General features: G+C 39.0%; 1 protein-coding gene across 2 annotated transcripts in view; it reads left to right on the top strand.

The window, feature by feature from the left end:
- Nucleotides 1-21,641, top strand: part of Dcun1d1 (defective in cullin neddylation 1 domain containing 1) — a 50,270-nt gene that overhangs the window by 10,080 nt on the left and 18,549 nt on the right. For both annotated transcript variants that reach the window (XM_008835396.3, XM_017798744.2), the window contains exons 2-4: nt 2,721-2,937; nt 4,870-5,038; nt 7,787-7,917. In XM_008835396.3, the coding sequence (XP_008833618.2) occupies nt 2,721-2,937; nt 4,870-5,038; nt 7,787-7,917 (517 nt within the window). The remainder of the gene's footprint in view (nt 1-2,720; nt 2,938-4,869; nt 5,039-7,786; nt 7,918-21,641) is intronic.

Raw genomic sequence — 21,641 nt, 5'->3', positions numbered from 1 at the left:
ACCCACACATGTTATTTATTTATTTATTATTATTATTATTATTTGGTCTTTTTGAGACAGGGTCTCCCTATGGCCCCAGCTGTCCTGGAACTCACTATGTAGACCAGGGTGGCCTTGAACTCACAGAGATCCGCTGGGATTAAAGGCATGCGCCACCATGCCCGACTTGATTATTTTTGTGTGTGTGTGTATGAGTATATTGCCTGCATGTAAGTGCACCCATGTGGTGTAGTCATTTCAGAGTTCAGAGGGGGTGTCAGATCCCCTCAAACTGGAGTTATTGTTGTTAGCAGCCATATGGGTACTAAGAATTGAACCTGGGTCTTCTGTAGAAGCAGACAGTGCTCTTAACTGCTGAGCCATCTCTCCAACTCAAGAGGAGGGTTCTTATCAGACCTGGCAGGAAGGGTCATCTCATAACCTCTTGGTCTTGTTAGAGTCTGTGCTGTCAGGTCTCAATTCTTGTCCACACTGGAGCCCATACTATGAGTTCTTTGCCAGTTGTCACCCATTTGTTTTTATGGGGTTGGAAATAGGTAACTCACCCTTTTTCTTGACTATATTGATAGTGTTTGTTCTACATCCCAGAAATTTATACATAAACCAGTCAAAATATGTACATATGTGCTGTTTTTTGCTTTTTTTTTCAAAGAAGTTTTATGACATATGGAACTAAATAGTTGATTTGTGTAATGCTATTTGGGTAATACAGTCTTTATCTTTATACCATTCTCTAAGATCTTGCTTTCTGGCAGGAAGACATTAATACAGTGAACAGTTCTTTTTGGCTTGTAGGAGTGATTTAAGCTATGTTTTTTTTAAGTTCTTGTCTTTAATAAAGATGATTAAAACTTCAGGGAACAGTGCACTGGATTCACTATTGTGTGATTAAAGCCTCATATAAGCCAGATTCTTTTGCTGCCTCCAGTTTTTAGGAGAATAGTGGGATAGGTATGCTTGAAGTTCTATCAGGTTTAATTAAAAAGAGTTTACAGAGTGTGGCCTGTGGTTTATACACTTCCAGCTTCACTTCCTACATTGTACAGTGGGCTCTGGTGATCATAATGACCCTCAGGTACTGTAAAGAAATATAAACACATCAGATACCCTGTGGTTCAAAGGAGAAATGTATGCTATGTTTCAGAATAATTTTTAAGTTTGAAATCAAAATGAGCTTCTTGTTTACTTTCAGTTAATTAACTTTCAGGAATTCAAATTACTTTCTTGGTTGATTTCATTGTTAGATAATACATTTCAAGGAGAAAAAAAATCGTGGGTCTTTGAGAGGTATGTCATATAATGGAATATGACTTACATGGTATGCAGAAGTGGTAGTGGGATAGTTAGTGAAGTACAGGTTACTGTATTTTTTATAGTCTCTGTTTTAGTGGTTGAGGCCGTAACCTGTAACTTCATACAGTAACATTTGCAGATAGACAGGAGAGTATGATAGACCAGACCCTGGGCATAAATGTATTTCATACTCTAAGAGATGGGGTTAATTTTCATACTTGATTTTTGCAACCTTTTCATTCTGTGATTGTGGTAATATTTGCATCTTTGATGGTCTTTTTTCTGAGACTCTCAGAAATTTTATAAATATGTCCCAGGAGGCAGTGAGGCTCGTGGAAAATTGCTAGCACTCAGATTTTGAGGCTACTTTTGTTCTTCTCTCAATCCTGTTAAACAGGCTGGTGTTATTTTTGTGAACAAAATGGCTTAGACTCCTGGGTTTGGTTTCTCATGTGTTTAGTCACTCAGAGGTTTGTGATCTGTCAGTTTGGGCCAGATCAGAGATTTAGAGATTCTTAGATGTGTTGCTTAAACTACAGAATACTGTTTCTATTAATATGTTCCCAGTTCAAGTGACCCTCCCCCCACACACCCCCTTCATTTTCATTGTAGCATTAGAAGAACCTGAGTATTTTGCTGAGAAGACAGTATTGGGACTTTGAGGGGAAAGAATACAGTGGGGTTTGTATTAGAGGCCAACTTGGTGAGAGGGGAGAATCCAGTCTTTGACACCAGGAGAATTTTTTTTTTTTAATTTTAAAGTATCCAAGTAGGAAAGATGCTTCTTATTTGAATGAAAATGTGAGGAACTTCTAATTAATGAAGTTCCTGAATACCACCCAGAATGGTCATATCCCATGCAGGGCGTTCCTAGCTTATCACCTTCTTCCATTTGGTAGAAATGGCAGGAACCCAGGCATGTAGTACTAAACTGGTACTAGGACTGTTGCCAACACCTGTTCATCACACCTTCCCTAGGACTGTTTGACTTGTTGGCTGAAAGGCTCTGTGTGTGTGTGTGTGTGTGTGTGTGTGTGTGTGTGTCTGTGGGTGTGTGTGTGGGGGGTCTGGGTGTGTGTGTGTGTGTGTGTGTGTGTGTGTGTGTGTGTGTGCACCCCTTGCTTGGTCACAAGGTCACCTGAGAGTGGCCACGCTCTTCCCCCAGAGCCTGTCTCTACCCTCCACTCCTGATGATGCAGAGAGGCTGAGCGTCTCTTCTCTCCATACTGGTTGCTTTTTCAAAACTATACCAAACTTTGTGTTTCAGATCTTTTAAATTGTCTTCTAATTAATGATAGATCTCAAATAAGTCTTAATCAAAAAAATTTTGTATTTTATGAGGAAAACTATTACTAATGCCAGTCACTTAGCTATATTAGAAATATGTAGTTATGTGTGATTTTACACATATTTTCTGGTTTTCATAGAACAAGTTGAAATCATCGCAGAAGGATAAAGTTCGTCAGTTTATGATCTTCACACAATCTAGTGAAAAAACTGCAGTAAGTTGTCTTTCTCAAAATGACTGGAAGTTAGATGTTGCAACAGATAATTTTTTTCAAAATCCTGAACTTTATATACGAGAGAGTGTAAAAGGATCGTTGGATAGAAAGAAGTTAGAACAACTATACAGTAGATACAAAGGTGAGTGTTTTATGATTTAAGGGTTTTCCAAAGTTATGGGCTTGTTAAGAAATCAACTTCATGGATTATGGAGTTGGGTGTGTCCAGCAGAGTTACTGTAGATCTTAGAAGTTAGAGCCTGGAAATCATTCTCCCTGTTCACTGAATTTCTTCTTGGCCTGTGTAGTGTCTTTTTTCCCCTTCCATTATCTAGTTTGAGAATTGGGAGATTAGAGACAGTTTTTCTCCCTTCATGTTTATAAAACTCAGCTGAACGAGATTTTAAGAAATAACTTGCATAACATCTTTTTAAATGAATTATAAAGTAGCACTTGCTTTAGAAATGTTAAAGAGGAGGGGGTTTAAGAGCCAGAGGTGGTGGATGACCACAAGGAAACAGAGCTTTCCAGACAACTGGACAGTACTCATATGAACTCACAGCAATGGTGACAGCTTATGCAAGTCCCAAGTAAGCTCAAGCCAGACAAAATCCCAGCATAGACATGGGGATGTGGATAAGAAGCCCCAACCCAATGTAAGGAACTATTGGCAACCAACAGCTGCTGGGAATGGGAAGAGTCAGTCTTGCTTAAGGGTGAAACTCTTGGTAACACAAACCTGGCACTGTGGGCCTTTATCTTATAGTACAGGAAATTTGGGGCATGGAATAAGGGGTTGCATATAGAGGCACCTAAATGTGATCAAAATATATTGCATGAAATGTGCAAAAATTAAAAATCCAAATAAAAAATGAAAAAAATGTGCAATAAAAAATTTAAGTGTGTGTGTGTGTGTGTGTGTGTGTGTGTGTGTGTGTGTGTTAAACAGCTGGGCAGGTTGTGCAAACCTGTAATCCAAAGGCTAAGGAGGTAACAGTTAAAGGTTAGTTTATATTGTAAGACCATCTCAAAAAAGGGAAGAAAACAAAGGAAAGATACAATAAATAAGTAAATGGATAGTTTCTTTACCCTTATTCTCTGAAGTAACTAGTATTTAATAGCCTGGTATGGACACTTTCATGTCTTTTATGTTTTTGTTTTTGTTTTGTTTCTTTTTTGATGATGGTGGGGAGTGAACACAGAGTTTAAGGCATCATGCGTGCTAGGCAGGCGTTCTACCACTGAACTGCCCCTCCCAGCCTGGTATGCATTTTCCTATTGCTAGTGTTGTTGCCAAATTGCTTTTAGATTTGTTAGCAAATCATATTTGGTAGCAGTAGAGGAGTGCCTCTTTTTCTTTGTATTTGTTATTATTTCAGTTTTTTTCCTGCTTTACACAACAGACATATTGTTGAGATAAAATATTTAATCATTACTCAAAAAGTGATTGTTTTTGCAAAATGAACTTTGTTTTAAGAAAAAAATAATTTCTGTATTTAATACTGTTAATTTTCAATGCCTATTTAAATACAGTTTGAGTATGTTGACAAACTCCCTTGTCCCTGTATAGGCATGTCTGGTTTTCGAATGTATATAAGTATGGAACATTTTGCACGTGAATAGGTGATACTTAAAAAAAATAAAGGCCCATCTACTTATCTGTATACTTTAATAGTGCTATTTAGAGGGCAAAGTGGCTTAAGCTATTTGTGGAAACACTTGTTAAAGTAATACTGCTTCAGCGGTTAAGAGCACCAACTGCTCTTACAGAGGACCCAGGTTCAAATCCCAGCACCACATGCTGGCTAACAACCATCCCTAATTCCAGTTCCAGGGGATCCTACACCCTATTCTGACCTCCATAGGCATTACATGACACGGGTGCCCTTATACACATGCAGGCAATACACTCACACATATAAGAATAAAATTTTAAAAGACTAATACTGCTTCATGTCTTTGACATACTGTGATCTGTTTTAAAATGAAAAAGAAAGCATTTCCTTTTTTAGTTCTATGAATGTAGTATAATAAAGTATGGCATTAATTTCGTATCATATTACTATTTTCAAAGATCCTCAAGATGAAAATAAAATTGGAATAGATGGTATCCAGCAGTTCTGTGATGACCTGGCCCTCGATCCAGCCAGCATTAGTGTGTTGATCATTGCATGGAAGTTCAGAGCAGCAACGCAGTGCGAGTTCTCCAAACAGGAGTTTATGGATGGCATGACAGAATTAGGGTGAGTATAACCTCCATAGGAGATGAGACATTATGCTCTGAGAGTTTCATGGCTCAATTATGCCATCTGTTCTTCAATGGAAATTTAAATTTGTACTAGCCCACGAACAGTATAAATACAAGTGAGTTAGTGTGTTAGTTCCCAGGTTAGACAGGTTCTGGCCTTACCAAGTATCTGTATAATTATTGTAGCCTACTCTGTTTGCATTATTCTTTTATCATTTGTTCCTAGGAAAGGGTCACTAGTATTAAAATTATTGACCATTAATATTTAACATAGAAAAGTGAAATGAACAAGTAAAGTATGTACTGTAAATTTATGAAATGCTAGAATTTAAAGATTGGAAGGTATCTTAGAAGTTACTAAATGCTTTTCATTCTGCTTAAAGCCTTAACAGATGGTTTAGCTGAATGTGTTTGGATAAGTAGATTGCAAAGTCATGGGGAGAGGTTTTGCTTACTAAATCAAGTTGTTCGTGTTTGATGGGACTACAGACATAGTTTGAAGGCGGGGCAAGGTAAGCACTCCTGGAATCCTAGCACTCAAGATGCAGAGGCAAGAGGATCAGGAGTTAAGGCCATCCTCAACTGTATAGAGTTCAAGGCTAGCCTGGGCTACAGAGTGAGACCCTGTCTCAAAAATAAAAAAAAATAAACTGATGTCATTCAAGCATTGCTTCATTCCAATAACCATTCTCCAAGCCTCGCCTACCTCTTTATAACCCCTTTTGTGAGGGAAGTAGTCTTCTGACACACAAGGAATTATGAAACCAGGTGATATTTTGGGTCAGGACTGAAACCAGGATTCTGCTTACTGAGTCTGAGGAACATCCTAAAGCAGGGTCCAGTCAAGACACAAGCCATAGCAGTAATTTGACCAGGGAAAATTTAAAGAAGTATTTTACTACAGAAAAGAAAACCCTAAGGTGTAAAAGTTGTAGCAATAGCTTGTTGCCACCCCTGAATGAAGTGAACCAGCCAAGACAAAATTCAGTTTCTGAGGAAGGGAGCAGGCTGTAGGAACAGGATGCACACTCCAGAAATCTGGTTGGATGCCACTGAGTGGGCTGCCTTAAGAGTTACTACTGGTTGACACTGCTGGGACCTTGCCACACTCTCAGACCATTTTTGACAACAACCTGGGTAACACTTCTTCCTACCCTGGCCTTTTCTAGCTTTGTCAGTAGACCCTGACGTTGAGTGAGCTGGCAAGAGAAATGACGTCTCATGATTTGTGGCTGACCCTGCAGAGTAGGGCAGAGAAGAGTGGGCTTAACACCATAAGTAAATAAATTAATAGCTTGCCCAGACCCTGGCTGATAGTGAAGCCAGCCCCATCATGAACTTGCAGGGATTTTCTGTCAAGGTACAAGTTTCACTAGAATTTATGGAGAAAAATTGTAGTTTTCATTTGCGATGAAACTCATTGAAAAATGTGACAAACTTGCAAATGAAATTTTTAGTTTACAAACTGTTCTATAAAGTGTTATAAAGAATATAGAGAGAATTAAAGCAAAAATGTTTAAAAGACAGTGGGTTGATTTGATTATGGAATCTTTAAGAAATGGGACATTTCTGTCCTACGGCCATTATTAAAAGGAAAGTAATGTTTGACACATGGAACTTTTCAGCTCTTTGCAAGTTGAACGTTTTGTAAATGTAGAAAAAAACTAATATTAACTTGAGATAATTTGGTTGGAGGGTAGAGGTGTAGCTGGTATTTATTAAAAAGCAAGTTTTCAGGAAGAATACTCCCTCATTTAAACAAAAGACCTTGCTTTCTAGTTAGTTTGGGAGTGAGACATGATTAATTACCATGCTGACAGTGCCTCGCACAGTCCATACTGATGGTTGTAATGATGATGGTACATTCTTATCTATTCACTACAGCAGAAATGGACTCTGCAAGTCAATGTCCTGATAGTTCAATGAATTATGTATTTAAAAGGAATAGCCAGTTTCTTTTAAAAGTCAAAATTTTAACAATTTTGTATCTCTAGACCTCATCTTCTCTAAACTAACTCTTGACAAAAGTCATAGTTTTGCTTTTTGAGGTTTTAGTGACGAATGAGCAACTGTGTTCCCAAATTATTAGTTGAAAATTTTTTTGTAAAATTCATAAGCTTTAAGTTGTGCATCATTCTGAGTAGAGTGGTGAGATTTCATACTGTCCTTTTCTGCCCTGCTGGGGATGTGAGTCTTCCCTTTGTCCAGCTCATAACTCTTTATATACTGCCTGCCTAATAGTTGCTTAGTGCCGTTCTCAGTTATCCAGTAGATGTTGTTATCCTAGTGCTTGTGTTCAAGTGGCCTTATTTTATAATGGCCCAAACATGCAAGAGTAGTGATGTGCCAAAGAAGTGTCCATTTAAGTGAAGAGAAACCACATACACATAATTATGTACAAAGTTATTCCCATGTCATTGTCTTAGTATTAGTTACTGTGAACCTCTTGCTGTGTGTCATTCATATTTTAAACTTTGTATCACAGATATCTATGTATAGGGAAAAGCATATATCTTGGGCTTGGTGCTCTTTAGAGTTTCAGGCATCACCTGGGGTCTTGTATCCCCTGTGGCTAAGGGGAGACTACCATCTTCATAGAATGTAAAAAATGAAATCCCAACTATTTGATTTTTTAAAAATGAGTTCTAGGAAAAAAATATAAACCCTCATAAGAATAATTAAGTTAAGCTTTTAAATTTATAGTGAAAAGTTAACCATTTATAAACTTAATTTTATAATGTAGATGTGACAGCATAGAAAAACTAAAGGCCCAAATACCCAAGATGGAGCAAGAATTGAAAGAACCAGGACGATTTAAGGATTTTTACCAGTTTACTTTTAATTTTGCAAAGAATCCAGGACAAAAAGGATTAGGTAAGAATATTTCAAAATTATATTTGGTGTTTTACATATATTTAAATAAATTAATAGTGTCACTTTTACAATAGAAAGTTATGTGTTTTAACTATAAAGTTATGAAAATGGCGGCCATTGGAGAACACTGAGTAGTAAACTTAGAAAACACTGGACACATTGAATAATAGGGTTAATTTGAGTATCGTATGTGAACCACTGAATTTTAAAAAAACAAAAACTATAAATGCAGAAAATAAATAGTCCTTAATATTTCACTGACATTTATTTATGTATTCTTTTATTCATCTATAATCTAGAAGGTATTTTAGGACCTTAGGATCTATAAAAATTCTATTATAAGATTTCTGAGTCATAGAATACCAGATAACTTTATTTAAAATTTGAAAACTATAAGAAATAATGAAAAAGAAAGTATCACTTATAATCTTATCTAGAAAAAACCAGTTGGTGCAGAGCACCTAGCCACTTGTGTTAGCTTGTTTTGTTATCTTTTAGATCAGCCAGTTTGTACTGGCTTTGAGGATAGCTAGGGAAATGAAAGTGAGAGTGTCGTGTAAGTTACTGATCCCTAAAAAGCCTAGGTGGCCATAGATACTATGAGGTAAATGAAGATGGGGCTCTAAAGAAAGGGAGGAGCAGATAAAAGCTGGAGTGATTAGAAAGTGTTTCCTGGGCTCTGTGAGATATAGGAGCTGAGGGCTGTGTTATCTAGCTGGACAAAGAAAGATAAAAGATGTTCCAGTGAGAGGGTAGTTAGGAAGCAGGAGTCCCAAACCTTAGAGCTAGGCTGGGCCTCTGTGGAAGAGAGAAGGCATTGGTTTCATTTTAGAGGGAGATGAAATTGGTGTGAAAAAGTAAGACCAAATCAATAACCACAGGCTTCTTCGGAAAATGAGATAAAAATGTTTTTAGTTGGACTCTGTGGGAAATGGAGGCACACTTAAGGTTTTGGTGAGGACAGTAATCCCATTTAATATGAGCTTTAGTGCACCTAACCTAGGGTTAGGGTTAGCTTTTTAGTGTGCTAAGTCCTTCACATACACACTTAGGTAATGCTGAACAATTTTATGAGTTATTCTTTCATTCATTTTATCATCTGCTAAGTGCTAGATACATGATTGTATCGTCTGGTCTTTTTTTTTTTAATTCTTAGTTTGCAAATGAGTAAACTTAGGCACAGGAAGGTTAAATAATGAGAGTGAGGTTGTGTTATGTTTTACTTTGTTTTTATGATACCGAGGATTGAACCTAGAGCCTCACACAAGCGAGGTAAGTGCTTTACTGTTGAGCGGTGCCCCTGACCCTTTCTGCTCTTCATTCTGAGGTCTCTCCAAGCTGCCCAGACTGAAACACACTCTGTAGCCCAGGTAGACCTTGAACTTTCAGTGAGGAACTGGGATCACAGGCCTGCAATGCCACCCCCAGTTTTGTTGTTTCTTTGGTTTTGCTGTCTTTGCATTTGTGGGAATTGAACCCAGGCCTCTGCTAGGTAAGTGCTCTGCCACTGAGTCAGTTTTTCTTTTTTGAAGCTATAGTAGCTGGAGAGGCTGATGGGGCTTCTTATACTAATCCTTTGTATTTTAGATTGAACATTGAGAGAGATTGTATGAGTAGGGGTTAGACCAGGGAAGTGACTGAAACTTAGAAAAGAAGGGATAAGTGTATTTTGTAATGGAGAATTAGCCTAAAGAGAGAGAAACCCGGGACTGGGGTGATTAAAGATTTCAAAAATATTTGTAAAACAAAATTCTAATGAAGGCTTTTAACTAATTGTTCAGTATGAGCTGGATTTTATTCTTTTTTTTAACTTTTAAAAAAATTTACTTATTTTTTTAATTTTATGTGTATGCGTGTATTGCCTGTATGTAGGCAAGTGCACCCATGTCATGCAATGCCCCTGGAGATCAGAAGAGGCTGTCGGATCCCCTGGGCCTGGAAGAACAACCAGTGTTCTTAACCACTGAGCCATCTCTCCAGCCCCAGATTTTATTCTTTTATTTAATTTTTTTTTTTTTTTGTCTTTTTGAGACAGGGTCTTCCTGTAGCCCCAGCTGTCCTGGAACTCACTTTGTAGACCAGGCTGGCCTTGAACTCACAGAGATCTGCCTGCCTCTGCCTCCCGAGTGCTGGGATTAAAAGCGTGTGCCACCACACCTGGCCCTTAAATGTATTTTTATTTCTAATCAACACATAGCAGTTGTACATATTTGTGAGGTGCAGTGTGTACAGTGTATGATGATCAGATTGGGTGGATTTCATTCTCACAGGAAAAGCCCTCACTTTCAGGATGATACAGAATAAACTGTGGCACCTGCAGGTAGTTTCTGTATTTGCTGTCAACAGCTCACTAGACCTTTACTAGACCTTTTTTTTTTTTTCCAGTTTCCTCTTTCCTTCCCACAAATAAAAATTTGGTAAAGCCTTTCATTTTGAATATTCTTTTGTGGTATTTAGAAATGTAACACAATGTTTTGATAAAGTTAAACATAGTATTGTGAATGTCAAATTGATTTAAAAGAATTGAACCAGTTTCTTAGTTATATTCCATTCCCTTATGGGAGCACAAAATAAATGGTGTTTTGGGTGAATATGTACTTTTGATATTAAAACTAAAATTTTTATGATGATTTGATATATTATGATAAAGTAGAATTTTAGATTATAGGGAAAATTGAGAAAGAGATTATGTGAAAACATTAGAGTTTAAAAATATTTGTAGTATGAACTGGAGAGGTAGCTCAACAGTTAAGAGCACTGGCTGCTCCTGCAGAGGACCCTGGTTAGGTTCTCAAACCCACAAGGCAACTAACACTGTCTGTAACTCCAGTTCCAGGGGATCTGACAACCTCTTTTGACCTCTGTGGGCATTGCACAACATGAGTGCACTTCCATCATGCAGGCAATACACTTTTATGCATAAAAAATAAAAATAAAAATAATTTAACAATATTTGTGGTGGTTGTCTAGTAGTATGTTAAAAATTATTACGTTTAATGGTTACAGAGTTTGTTTTGTAACATGAAGATAATTCAGAAGATTGCTTAACAATGAATACATTTTGTATTTTAAAAGGTGAAGGTGGCAAATGCCATGTCATGTGTGTTCAACCACAATTTTTTTTAAATTCTCCACTGTAACATCTACAATATAATGAACCCTATGTCAAATGTGGGCTTACTTAATAATAGTTTGTCTGAATTGATTCATCAATTAAAAATTTTATCACAGTACAACAAAATGTTAAAGATAGTGGGAGCTGATGGGTGAAGAAAGAAATCTGCAGGAGGAGAGAAGGGAGGAGAAAGCAGGCTTTTGTTTGCTTTGCGTTGGTGTTAGGGATTAGGAACATTGACTTGCGAGGTAGGAATTGACTAGGCAGTCAGGGTAAAAAGACCCCAAAGAAAAGTAGCCAGTTTCTTAGCTAAAACTCACAATGTCCTTGGGCCTCTTAGCAACATACTCTGTTCCAAAGGCCAAAAATGTCAAAAATATTTGGGAGTTTTTATCTAATCCTTAAAAGATTTTAGGGTTACCTCTTCAGAGAGGGCACTGTTAGAGTAACCAAAAGCCCCATAAAAAAAAATAAATCAATAAATCAAAGAAGAAGAAAGAGTACATGAAGTTATCAGAAAAAAGTGATGGGGAGATATGGGAGGAATTGGAGGGGAGGGAGTGGGCGTGGATTTGATCAAAACACCTTATATGCATCTGTGATCACAGCTGTGTTTTTCATAGTTTTTCACTTTCTTTCCTTTTCTTTCTCTGCTGTCTGCTTCAGCCACGTATGATTTCTGATTACTCCGTGTACATCTTAAATTTGAAAGAGCTTTCTTAAGTTCTACATGAAGTTTAACCTACCTCAAGTACTGCTTAGTAACATATTTTACCTTCTACTTTTGAGCTTACAGGACTTACAGAACAGGTACTGCTTTAGCAGTTCTGTCACACAGTTCTTTATTAAGGTAGCATTTTTGTCTTGGTATCTCCTACCTTGCTCTCTAGTGTAAATCTCCTACCTTGCTCTCTAGTGTAAAGCAGTGGCCATCTAACCGTTTAACGATCACTTAACTCACCCCTTGTCCTCTTTCCAAGCCAGCATTCCAACTCATTTTATCCTTCAAGATATTTGTTATTCCTGTTGCTGTCCAAACATTTCCAATTTGTTAGTTTCTCTCAAAATTGAGCACTAAAGCTGAATATGATCTTTTAGAAGAAGGCTATTAAAATGTAAAACACTGTGTGTCTGCTCGTGTATCTGTTCGTTCTAATAATTTGGTCAGAGATTATATATGTCCTATTGCAGCCATTTCACTTAAGGACCTTGTTGAACCTTTGTTAGAATAAAGTCTGGGGCCGGTGAGGTGGCTCACTGGGTACAAGCACTAGCACACAGACCTGACATCTGGAATTCAATTCTGGGATCCCACAAGGTGGCAGGAGATAATTGATTTTTGAAAGCTGTTCTCTGACCACATGTGTGTCATGGCAAGCACATCCAAGCACACACTAAAATAAATAAATTTTTTTAAAGATTGTTAGAATAAGCTGTAGATCATTTTTTTTTGTGAATTGTAGTTCATCTAGAATCTATAGTTATGTGGCTGATTCGAAAAGTTTAACGTTATTGTTTAAATATTTACTCTAAAGCCAGATATAGTGGTACCCATCTATAATGTCTAGCACTCAAGGCTTAGATTGAAGGACTCTAAGTTCAAGGTCAACCTGGGCTATACAGATGGTTCTAGGCCAACCTGAACTGTGTAATGAAACCTTAGCTAAAAAGAAAAAAAAAATTGTTTAGAAATAATTGTATACTATTTTTTAAATTGGTTTGGGGTTTGGGGGTTTGAGACAGAGCTTCCCTATGTGGATCAAACTATTCTCAAATTTATAATGATTCTCTTCCTCTGCGTCCCAAGTGCTGAGGTTATAGGTATAACCCACCATGCCTGGATTAATTCGTAGTATTTTTCATTATTATTTTATGTGTATGAGTGTATTGCCTACATGTATGTAAGTGCACCCATGTCATACAGTGCCCATGGAGGTCAGAAGAGGGTGTCAGATTCCCCTAGAACTGGAGTTATGGACAGTTGTTAGCCACCATGTAAATGCTGGCAACCAAACCTGGGTCCTCTGCAAGAAGAGTCAATGCTCTTACCTGCCGAGCCATCTCTTCACCCCAGTTTATAGTATGTTAAAGAGCATTTTGGGGGCTGGGGAGATGGCTCTGTGATTAAGAGCACTGACTGTTCTTGCAGAGGACCTGTGTTTGATTCCAGCACCCACATGGCAGCTACACACCATCCTTAACTCCAGTTCCAGGGGAATCCAAAGCCCTCTTCTGACCTCCATGTCAATGCACAATATGGGTGCACTCACATATATGCAGGCAATACAGTCATACACATAAAATAGAAATAGTAAAATATCTTTTTAAAAAGCATTTTCATGTGCATAATCTCACATGGTTCTCATAACAATCCTCTGTGCTAAGTAAAAAAAAAAAAAAAGGCCATTGTATAGATAAATTCATAGCTAGAGAGGCCACCTTAAACTTCCATGGCTTCAATAGTGAAGTGAGACTGGACCTTAGCCTGTAATGATGCTCTGTGCTTTCTGTTGGAGTGCGCTGTACTGACTAAAGTTCTAGGTAAAAGAAGAAGTGATGAATAGATTCCCCATCACCACTCTATCCACCCTAGTGAGTTAACATTTTGTCTCCTTTTGGACCATTAGTTCATTTCTGTGTTTATCCTGCATTCACATGATTTTTTTTTATTCATTTTTTGTGATTTTCATACAATATAGGTTGATGGCATTTAGATCTGCTTCCCTCACTGCCCCCCCACCTAATCGATGAACTCTCTTACATACATAACATGGCCTATAGAGTATGATCTGTGTCCCCCAATGTCCTGTGGTGTCTTCATGTATCCCAGGCTGACCTTGTACTCATTGTGTAGAGGATGACCTTGAACTTCTTGCCTACATCTCCCAAGTGCTGGAATTATAAGCATGTGTCACAACATCCAGTTTTATGCATTGTTGAGGATTGAACCCAGGGCTTTGTGCATGTTAGGCAAGCATCTACCAACTGAGCTACATCCCCAGCCCTTACATGACAATTTTTCAGATTTAATCAGCATTGCTATTGATTTGGTTTGAAGAATAATATTGCAAAAAAATAAAATAACAAAAATAAATAAAACAAGACAAATATAATGATACTGGGAATATCTGTTTTTAAGTAATATTTTTATTGATTCTTTGAGAATTTCATACAGTGTATTTTGATCATATTCAGACCCCTACCCATATCCTCTCATATCCACCCCCACTTCCCTACCCCTCCTCACTTATTTGTGTTCCCCAAATACTCTTAGCTGTGGGTCCATCCCATGTAGCCTGGCCATCAGACTGTTAGAGAAAACTGACTCTCTGGGCAGCTATCAACTGCAAATAGTTCTCTGCTAGGGTGGAGCTTCTTGCCCACCTCCCATGCTGGATTTTTGTCAGGCTTGTGCAGGTCTTGTGCCTGCTCTCACAAGTTCTGTGGGTTCATATGTGTAATTACCTTTTGTCTGGAAAACTTGGTTTCTTGTATTTATCACCTCTGGCTCTTATAATTTTTCTGCCCCCTCTTCTGCAATGATCTCTGAGCCTTGGGGAGAGAGGGTGTGATATAGGAATCTCATTTAGAGTTGAGCACTCTGTAGTCTCTTATTTTCTGCATACTGACCATTGTGATTCTCTGTGCTAATTGCCATCCATTGCATGAAGTTTCTCTGGTGAGAGTTGAGAGATTCATTAATCTATGGGTATGACAAAAACTCATTAGGAGTCAGTTTAATACTGTGTCCAGTTAGCAGGATAATAGTAGTTGGATCTTCCCTACAGCCTGTGACCTGTCTGACCACAGGTTCTTGGTGCCAGGTATGAGCTTCATCTTGTGAAGCAGGCCTAAAATCCAGCCAGAATACTAACCCCTTAGCATTCCTGCCTCTTTTGTACCAGTGGGCATCTCTTCTCAGGCCAGTCATTACTGTAGCTTACAGGGTTCACAGCTAGGTAAAGTAGATTATGACTTTTCTGGTAGCATGCATAGCACCTTTCAGTACTATGAAATCTAGGCAGTAAAGATGAAACTTCAAGGTCAGTGCCAGCTTGTTTTCTCCATGTTTGTTCAATGACTCACATATGGTAGGATCTTCAGGAATAGCATTTCACTGTCATGTTCTGAAGGGCAGCCATGAGCAATGGCAATAGCCAGTGTATTTGAGAGTCTGTGGGACCATTTTAGCCAACATTATTATTAGAACTTACTGCTGAATTTGCTCTTTTTCCAACACTAATTCAGAATCTCTAATAGTGGTTTTAAAAAATTATTTAAAATAATTAAATACAAGCCAGGCATGGTGGCACACACCTTTAGTCCCAGCATTCAGGAGGCAGAGGCAGGCAGATCTCTGTGAGTTCAGAGCCAGCCTGGTCTACATAGTGAGTTCCAGGACAGCTGGTGCTACAGAGAGACCCTGTCTCAAAAAGACCAAAAAAAATTTTTTAAATACTAAGGACCCATTATTTAGCAGGCACTGTTATAAGTACTTTATGTCTATTAACTCAATCCTTACCATATCCCAAGAAAGGTCAGTATTATTTTTGTTCATTTAAACTGAATCACAGCGCAGTTAACTCAGTTGCCCAGGCTCACATAGCTAGGGGAGAGCAGAAGCTGACTGAAATTCATGCTCTAAACTACTGTATTAAATACCTCTCTGCAGAGGCTGTTCTCTGCTACTCAGACATTACTGACAATTATTCTTATAGTTATAAAATTGACATTTTTATCTCTGTACAATTTATCTTATATATGTCTGTTCTCAAAAACCTTTATTGGTTGTGGGACTGGGGAGATAACTGGTTAAAGTGCTTGCCACACAAGTATGAGTACTAGAGTTCAGGTTGTCAGAACCCTTATAAATGCCTGGTGAATATGGTAGCTATGCTAATCAATGAGCTCTGTGTTTGATTGAGAGACCCTGCCTCAACAATTAAGGTGGAAGAGTAATTAAGGATGATTATCAACTCCAGCCTCCACATGCACATACACCCAACATCCGCTTGTGCCCATACACATGCAGATGTGCGTATATACACACATGCACAGCACACAAACACATGAAAATGGAAGAGGACAACTTCATTAGTTGCTCACTGTTGAAAAAGGAATTGGGAACATCTTAAGACTAGGGGAGTTTGTGATGTCTTCAAAAAAGATAACTTTTGAGCCTTGAAAGATGCACATTTTCGTGTCCAATAGCAAAAATCCACTCCACATGACAGAATTAGTATGTTCAGTTGCTCAGCAGTGAAAGAATATCACACCTTTGAGGAACTCTTTAAAGTGTCAGTGTGATGTGATGACAATAGGGAGCTAACACTAGCTCATGTTTGAAGTGCCCATCTCAATGTACTGTGGCCCTTTAAGAGGACTGGAAGCAGGGTTAGAAGAGATGCTGCCTGTAGAGGTATCAGGGGATGTGCTAGAAATGAAGACTGCCCTGACATAGGCCCTGCCTTGGGCTCGAGAACACACAGCTTTTAAAGGTACTTGGCCAGTGAGAGCTGTGCTTAGATGTGTGCTGAGGACTTGAAGGACTGTCCTTGGCATCACATTACTCTTTGAAGGACACTGGGAATCCACGGGAGTGTTTCTTGGCAGTCATAACGATCAAGGGTTTGTACTGGTATTTATGGTGCTCTTTCTTGGAGAAACTGTATAGGTAGATGGCGATGTGTTCTGAGTGAGGAAGAAAGAAATGGGAGTTTATGGAAGTAGGATGGTGAGTTCATTTTGAGTCCTGAGGCATTCTGTTTGAATGCCCAGTTGAGGATGACCTTAGGTAGTAAACTGTGTGAGTCTAGAGTGCAGCTTCTTAGCTGTAGGCGCCAACCCTGTATGGGGTCACATAATTGAATGTGGGACCGTGAAAACTTTGGAGGTAGTAAAAGGCTTCTGAATGCGCAGTGATGAAAGATTAGTTCAAAATCAAACATGAAGTGACTCCGAAGTGTCCCTGGCGGCTCTTACCCTTGCTGCTTCACTGCTGCATTGGTTCTGAGCACACTGTGTACTCTGCACTGGGTATGCTGTCACGCCACATGGCGCTAATGAACACTGCCTGAAAGCACTCAGATTCAAGACGGTCACATATTACAAATCCCCAGGGCTTTTACTGTACATTAAAGGTTTCTGCTTTCATAGAAATACATAAAGGGTTAGTTATGGAAAACAAAGACATTTGTTATATTCCTGCCCTCAATCCTCAGCACTATCAAAGTAGTGTATCTTTTGGTTATATTGTGTTAGAATGTTTAATTTTAAAAATTGCTGAGATGGGGGACTGGAAAGATGTTCCAGTGGTTAAGAGCATTGGCTGCTCTTGCAGAGAACCCGGGTTCAATTCCTAGCACCCACATCTGTAACTAGCACAGCCATCGGTAACTCCAGTACCAGGGGATTTGACACTCTCTTCTGACCTCCAAGGGCATTCCACTTACACACATGCAGGCAAAACACTCATACACATAAAATAAAAATAATAAAATATTTTTTAAAAACTACTGAAAAAAATATAATTAGGAATTTGTACTTTTTAGGTCTCTTCTATCATGAAGCTCAGATTTTGACCTACAACTTGTTTTCAAAACAAATGATAAAAGTAGAGGAGCACACACACCATTTCAGAGTTATCTGGGAAGGGAAGGGAAGAAGGCGCACAGCTGATAAAGGGAGAGGAGATCCAGCCACAGTTTGAAAAGACAGCTGATAACCTATCCTTTCAAGAATAAGCAGGTTGAGTATATACAGAGAGGAAAGCTAATCCAAAGACAAGACCCCTTTAACAGGATGATGATGGATCCTGAGGAGACTTGTGAGGGGCCTCTTGACTAGAAACAAAAAAAGGACACCTTTCCCCACTGTGATGGAGTAATGTTATATGCTAGTTATGGATTTGAAAGTTAAAAGTGTACTTTTTAGCTGGGTGTGCTAGTGCATGCCTTTAATCCCAGCACTTGGGAGGCAGAGGCAGATGGATATGGCCAGCCTGGTCTACATAGTGAGTTCCAGGTCAGCTGGGGCTACTAAGGAAACCCCTTCTCAAAGAAAAAAAGTATGTGAAACTTTGAGATGTTCATTGAGCAGTGCCCATTGTGTTTTTAGTCTGGTTTGGGAAGATGTAGTTCCTGTTTCTGAATAGGTTAATAAGCTCCAATGAAGAGAGGGCCTTTTTGACTCTAGACTATATATTTTTATTTGAAGTAGATAAGTTTATTGCTTAGAGAAGAAAGAGAGTTAAGGGCATTTAAAAATCTGTTGGGAGACTTTGAAGATGCCTCTCCCCCTTTCAGTTTGGAGTAGTATAAAGGTTCAGGACACAGAGGGGGTTTTTTTGTTGTTTTTTAAAAACTATTTTAGCCGGGCATGGTGGCACACGCCTTTAATCCCAGCACTCGGGAGGCAGAGGCAGGCGGATCTCTGTGAGTTCAAAGCCAGCCTGGTCTACATAGTGAGTTCCAGGACAGCTGGGGCTACAGGGACACCCTGTCTCAAAAAGACCCCCCCAAAATTTATTATTTATTTTATGAATATGAGTGTATTTCCTGCATGTATGTAAGTGCACCTATGTCATGCAATGCCCATAGAGGTCAAAAAGAGGGCTTTGGATCCCCTGGAACTGGACTCTTCTGTAGCTGCCATGTGGGTGCTAGGATCCCAACTCAGGTCCTCTGCAAGAGCAGCTAGTGCACTTAATTGCTGAGCCATCTCCCCAGCCCCCAGGATGTGGTTTTTTAAAATTCAGTTTAATTAAAATGAAATTGGTATATATGGCACTTCAACACATGCATGTGTGCACTTATCAAGCTTTTTAAAATATTTATTATTTTTATTTCATGTGTATGAATGTATCGCCTGCATGTGTGTGAGTGCACCCATGCCGTGCAGTGCCGCAGAGTTGAGAAGAGGGCTTTGGATTCCCCTGGAACTGGAGTTAAGGATGGTTCGTAGCTGCCATGTGGGTGCTGGGAATCGAACCCAGGTCCTCTGCAAGAGCAATCAGTGCTCTTAACTGCTGAGCCATCCTCCAGCCCCGCACTTGTCAAGCGTAATAGGTTAATTAGCATTTGCGTATTCTTATTTCTTTGTTTAGATGTTTCTAGATCTTCATGTGGTACATAATGGGTCAAGGTGAACTGTAGTTATGCTGATGTACTGTGGACCACTAGAATAGAGCTTATCCTGTCTTAGTGCCCATTGTTCAACTTCTACCCCATTCTATTAGCCTCTACTAATCACTGTTCTACATCCACATTTCCACACACTTCTCTGTTTGCCTCATTTCATTTAGCATCTGCCAATTCCATTTTGCTGTGACAGAATTTTAGTCTTTATGTCTGAGTGATCTTCCATTATGTCCATGTGCCATGTTTTCTTCTATTGCTGTATATTCAGTACATAGGACTGAGTTTCGTATAAGTATATAGTGCACTTTGACCTTGCTCTTCTGTTTCCCTAGCCCTCTCTTTCTCTCTTTCCCCTCCCATCAGTCCCCTTTGTTCCTCTACACAGTTCCACTACTTTCCTATCTGATACGTACGTGAAATCCACAAATCCGAGAAAAGGTCCATTTGCTTTTCTAAGACTAACTTAATATAACAATCTGCAGGTGCATCCATTTTCCTGCAAATGACACAACTTCATTCTTTGTAACTGAATGACATTCCATTGTGTACATACCACATTTTGTTTATCCATTCCTCTGTTGGTGGGCATCTAGGTTGATTCATAACTTGGCTATTGTGAATAGTGCGTCCATAAACACTGACGTGCAAGTACTTCTGTGTTACGTTCACTTAGAGTCCTTTGGGAAAATACCCACGTGTGGCATAACTGGGTTGTGTGGTTGATCTCTTTTCAGCTTTTTCAGGAACCTCCATACAGCTTTCCGTAGTGGCTGGACTAATTTACATTTACATCCTCACTAGCATTTGTGATGATTTGTTGTTTGTGGGGGGGGGCGAGTTTTTTGAGACAGGGTCTTCTATAGCTCCAACTAACCTGGAACTCACTATGTAGACCAGGCTGGCCTTGATCTCACAGAGATCTACCTGCCTCTGCCTTTGCCTCTCAAGCGCTAGGATTAAAGGTGTGTGCCACCACACCCAGCTTGTAACTTGTTTTCTTAGTGATTACCATTCTGACAGAGGTAGGATAAAATATCAGTATAGTTTTACTTTGCATTTCCTTGGTAGCTAGTGATATTGAATTTTTTTTTCTTACATATATTGGCTATTTGGAGTTCATCTTTTGAGACTGTTCATTTCATTAACCTATTTATTAATTGGGAAATTTGATTTCTTAATATTTAGTTTTTTAAGGTTCCTTGTGTTTTCTAGAGATTAATCTGTCACATGTATATTTAGCAAAAATTTTCTCATTCTATAAGCCATCTTTTCATTCAATTACTTTCTTTGCTGTACAGAAGTTTTTAAACTTTATGCATCCCCACTTGTCAATTAGCAGCATTATGTTTCCTGAACAATTAAAGTTCTTTTCAGAAAGTACTTGTCTATGCCTATATTTTATTTATATTTATTTTGTGTGTATGAATGTTTTGCCTGCATGTATGTAAGTGTACCCACATACCTGCAGTGCCCATAGAGGCCAGAAGAGGGTGTCAGAACCCCTGGAACTGGAGTACAGATGGTTGTTAACTGCCATGTAGTTGCTGGAACCTGAACCCCATCCTCTACAAGAGCAGCCTTAACCACTGAGCCATCTTTCCAGCTCCTGCTTTCCCTATTTTAAGCTCTGCTTCAGGTCTTATAGTAAGGTCTTCAGTCTCTTTGGAATTGATTTTTAAACAGAGTGAGAAGGGGGCAGGAGAGTTGATTCAGGAGGTAAGAGCACTACACTGGCTGCTCTTGCAGAGGACCCAGGTTCAGTTCCTAGCATCCACATGGCACCCCGAATCACCTATAACTCCAGTTCCAGGGAATCCAATGCCCTCTTCTGACCTCTGTGGGCATTGCACACATGGGTACACTTCCATACATGTAGCGAAAACATACACATCAAATAAAAATACTTTTTTAAGTGAACAGAGAGAAATAGGGGTCTGCTTTCATCCTCAGCTCCCCGCACCACCGTTGGAAAGACCGCCTTTTCTTTAATGTGTGTTTTGGTCATCTTTATGAAAAGTGAGTGACCTGTGCCTGTGTGCTTTCCATCCTGATTCTGGTGGACTGCTTGTCTGTTTTTGTGCTAGGACCATGGCTGTGTAGTGTAATTTGAATCAACATTGTTCTACTTTCTCAGAATTATTTTGTTTATCTGGGATCTTTTATGCTTCTATCTGAATTTTAGATTTTTTTTCCTACTCCTTTGCAGAATGGCATTGGAATTTGATCCATGATGTGTTGGATCTGTAGATTGCTTTTGATAGTATAGCCACTTTTACAGTATTCTTCAACTCTACTGGCATGGGATATCTTTCCTTTTTCTGGTATCTTATTCAATTTCTTTCTTCATTTTTTTAGGGGGGGTTCCTTTTTGAGACAGGGTCTTCCTGTAGCCCCAGCTGGCCTTGTACTCACAGAGACCCACCTGCCTCTGCCGTGCAAGTGCTGGGCCTAAGGTGTGGGCCACCATGACC

The sequence above is a fragment of the Nannospalax galili genome, unplaced genomic scaffold (genome assembly GCF_000622305.1).
Source record: "Nannospalax galili isolate Female #2095 unplaced genomic scaffold, S.galili_v1.0 scaffold557, whole genome shotgun sequence".
NCBI lineage: Eukaryota > Metazoa > Chordata > Mammalia > Rodentia > Spalacidae > Nannospalax > Nannospalax galili.
The sequence above is the reverse complement of the archived record's forward strand: the minus strand, read 5'-3'. Positions and strand labels throughout refer to the sequence as shown.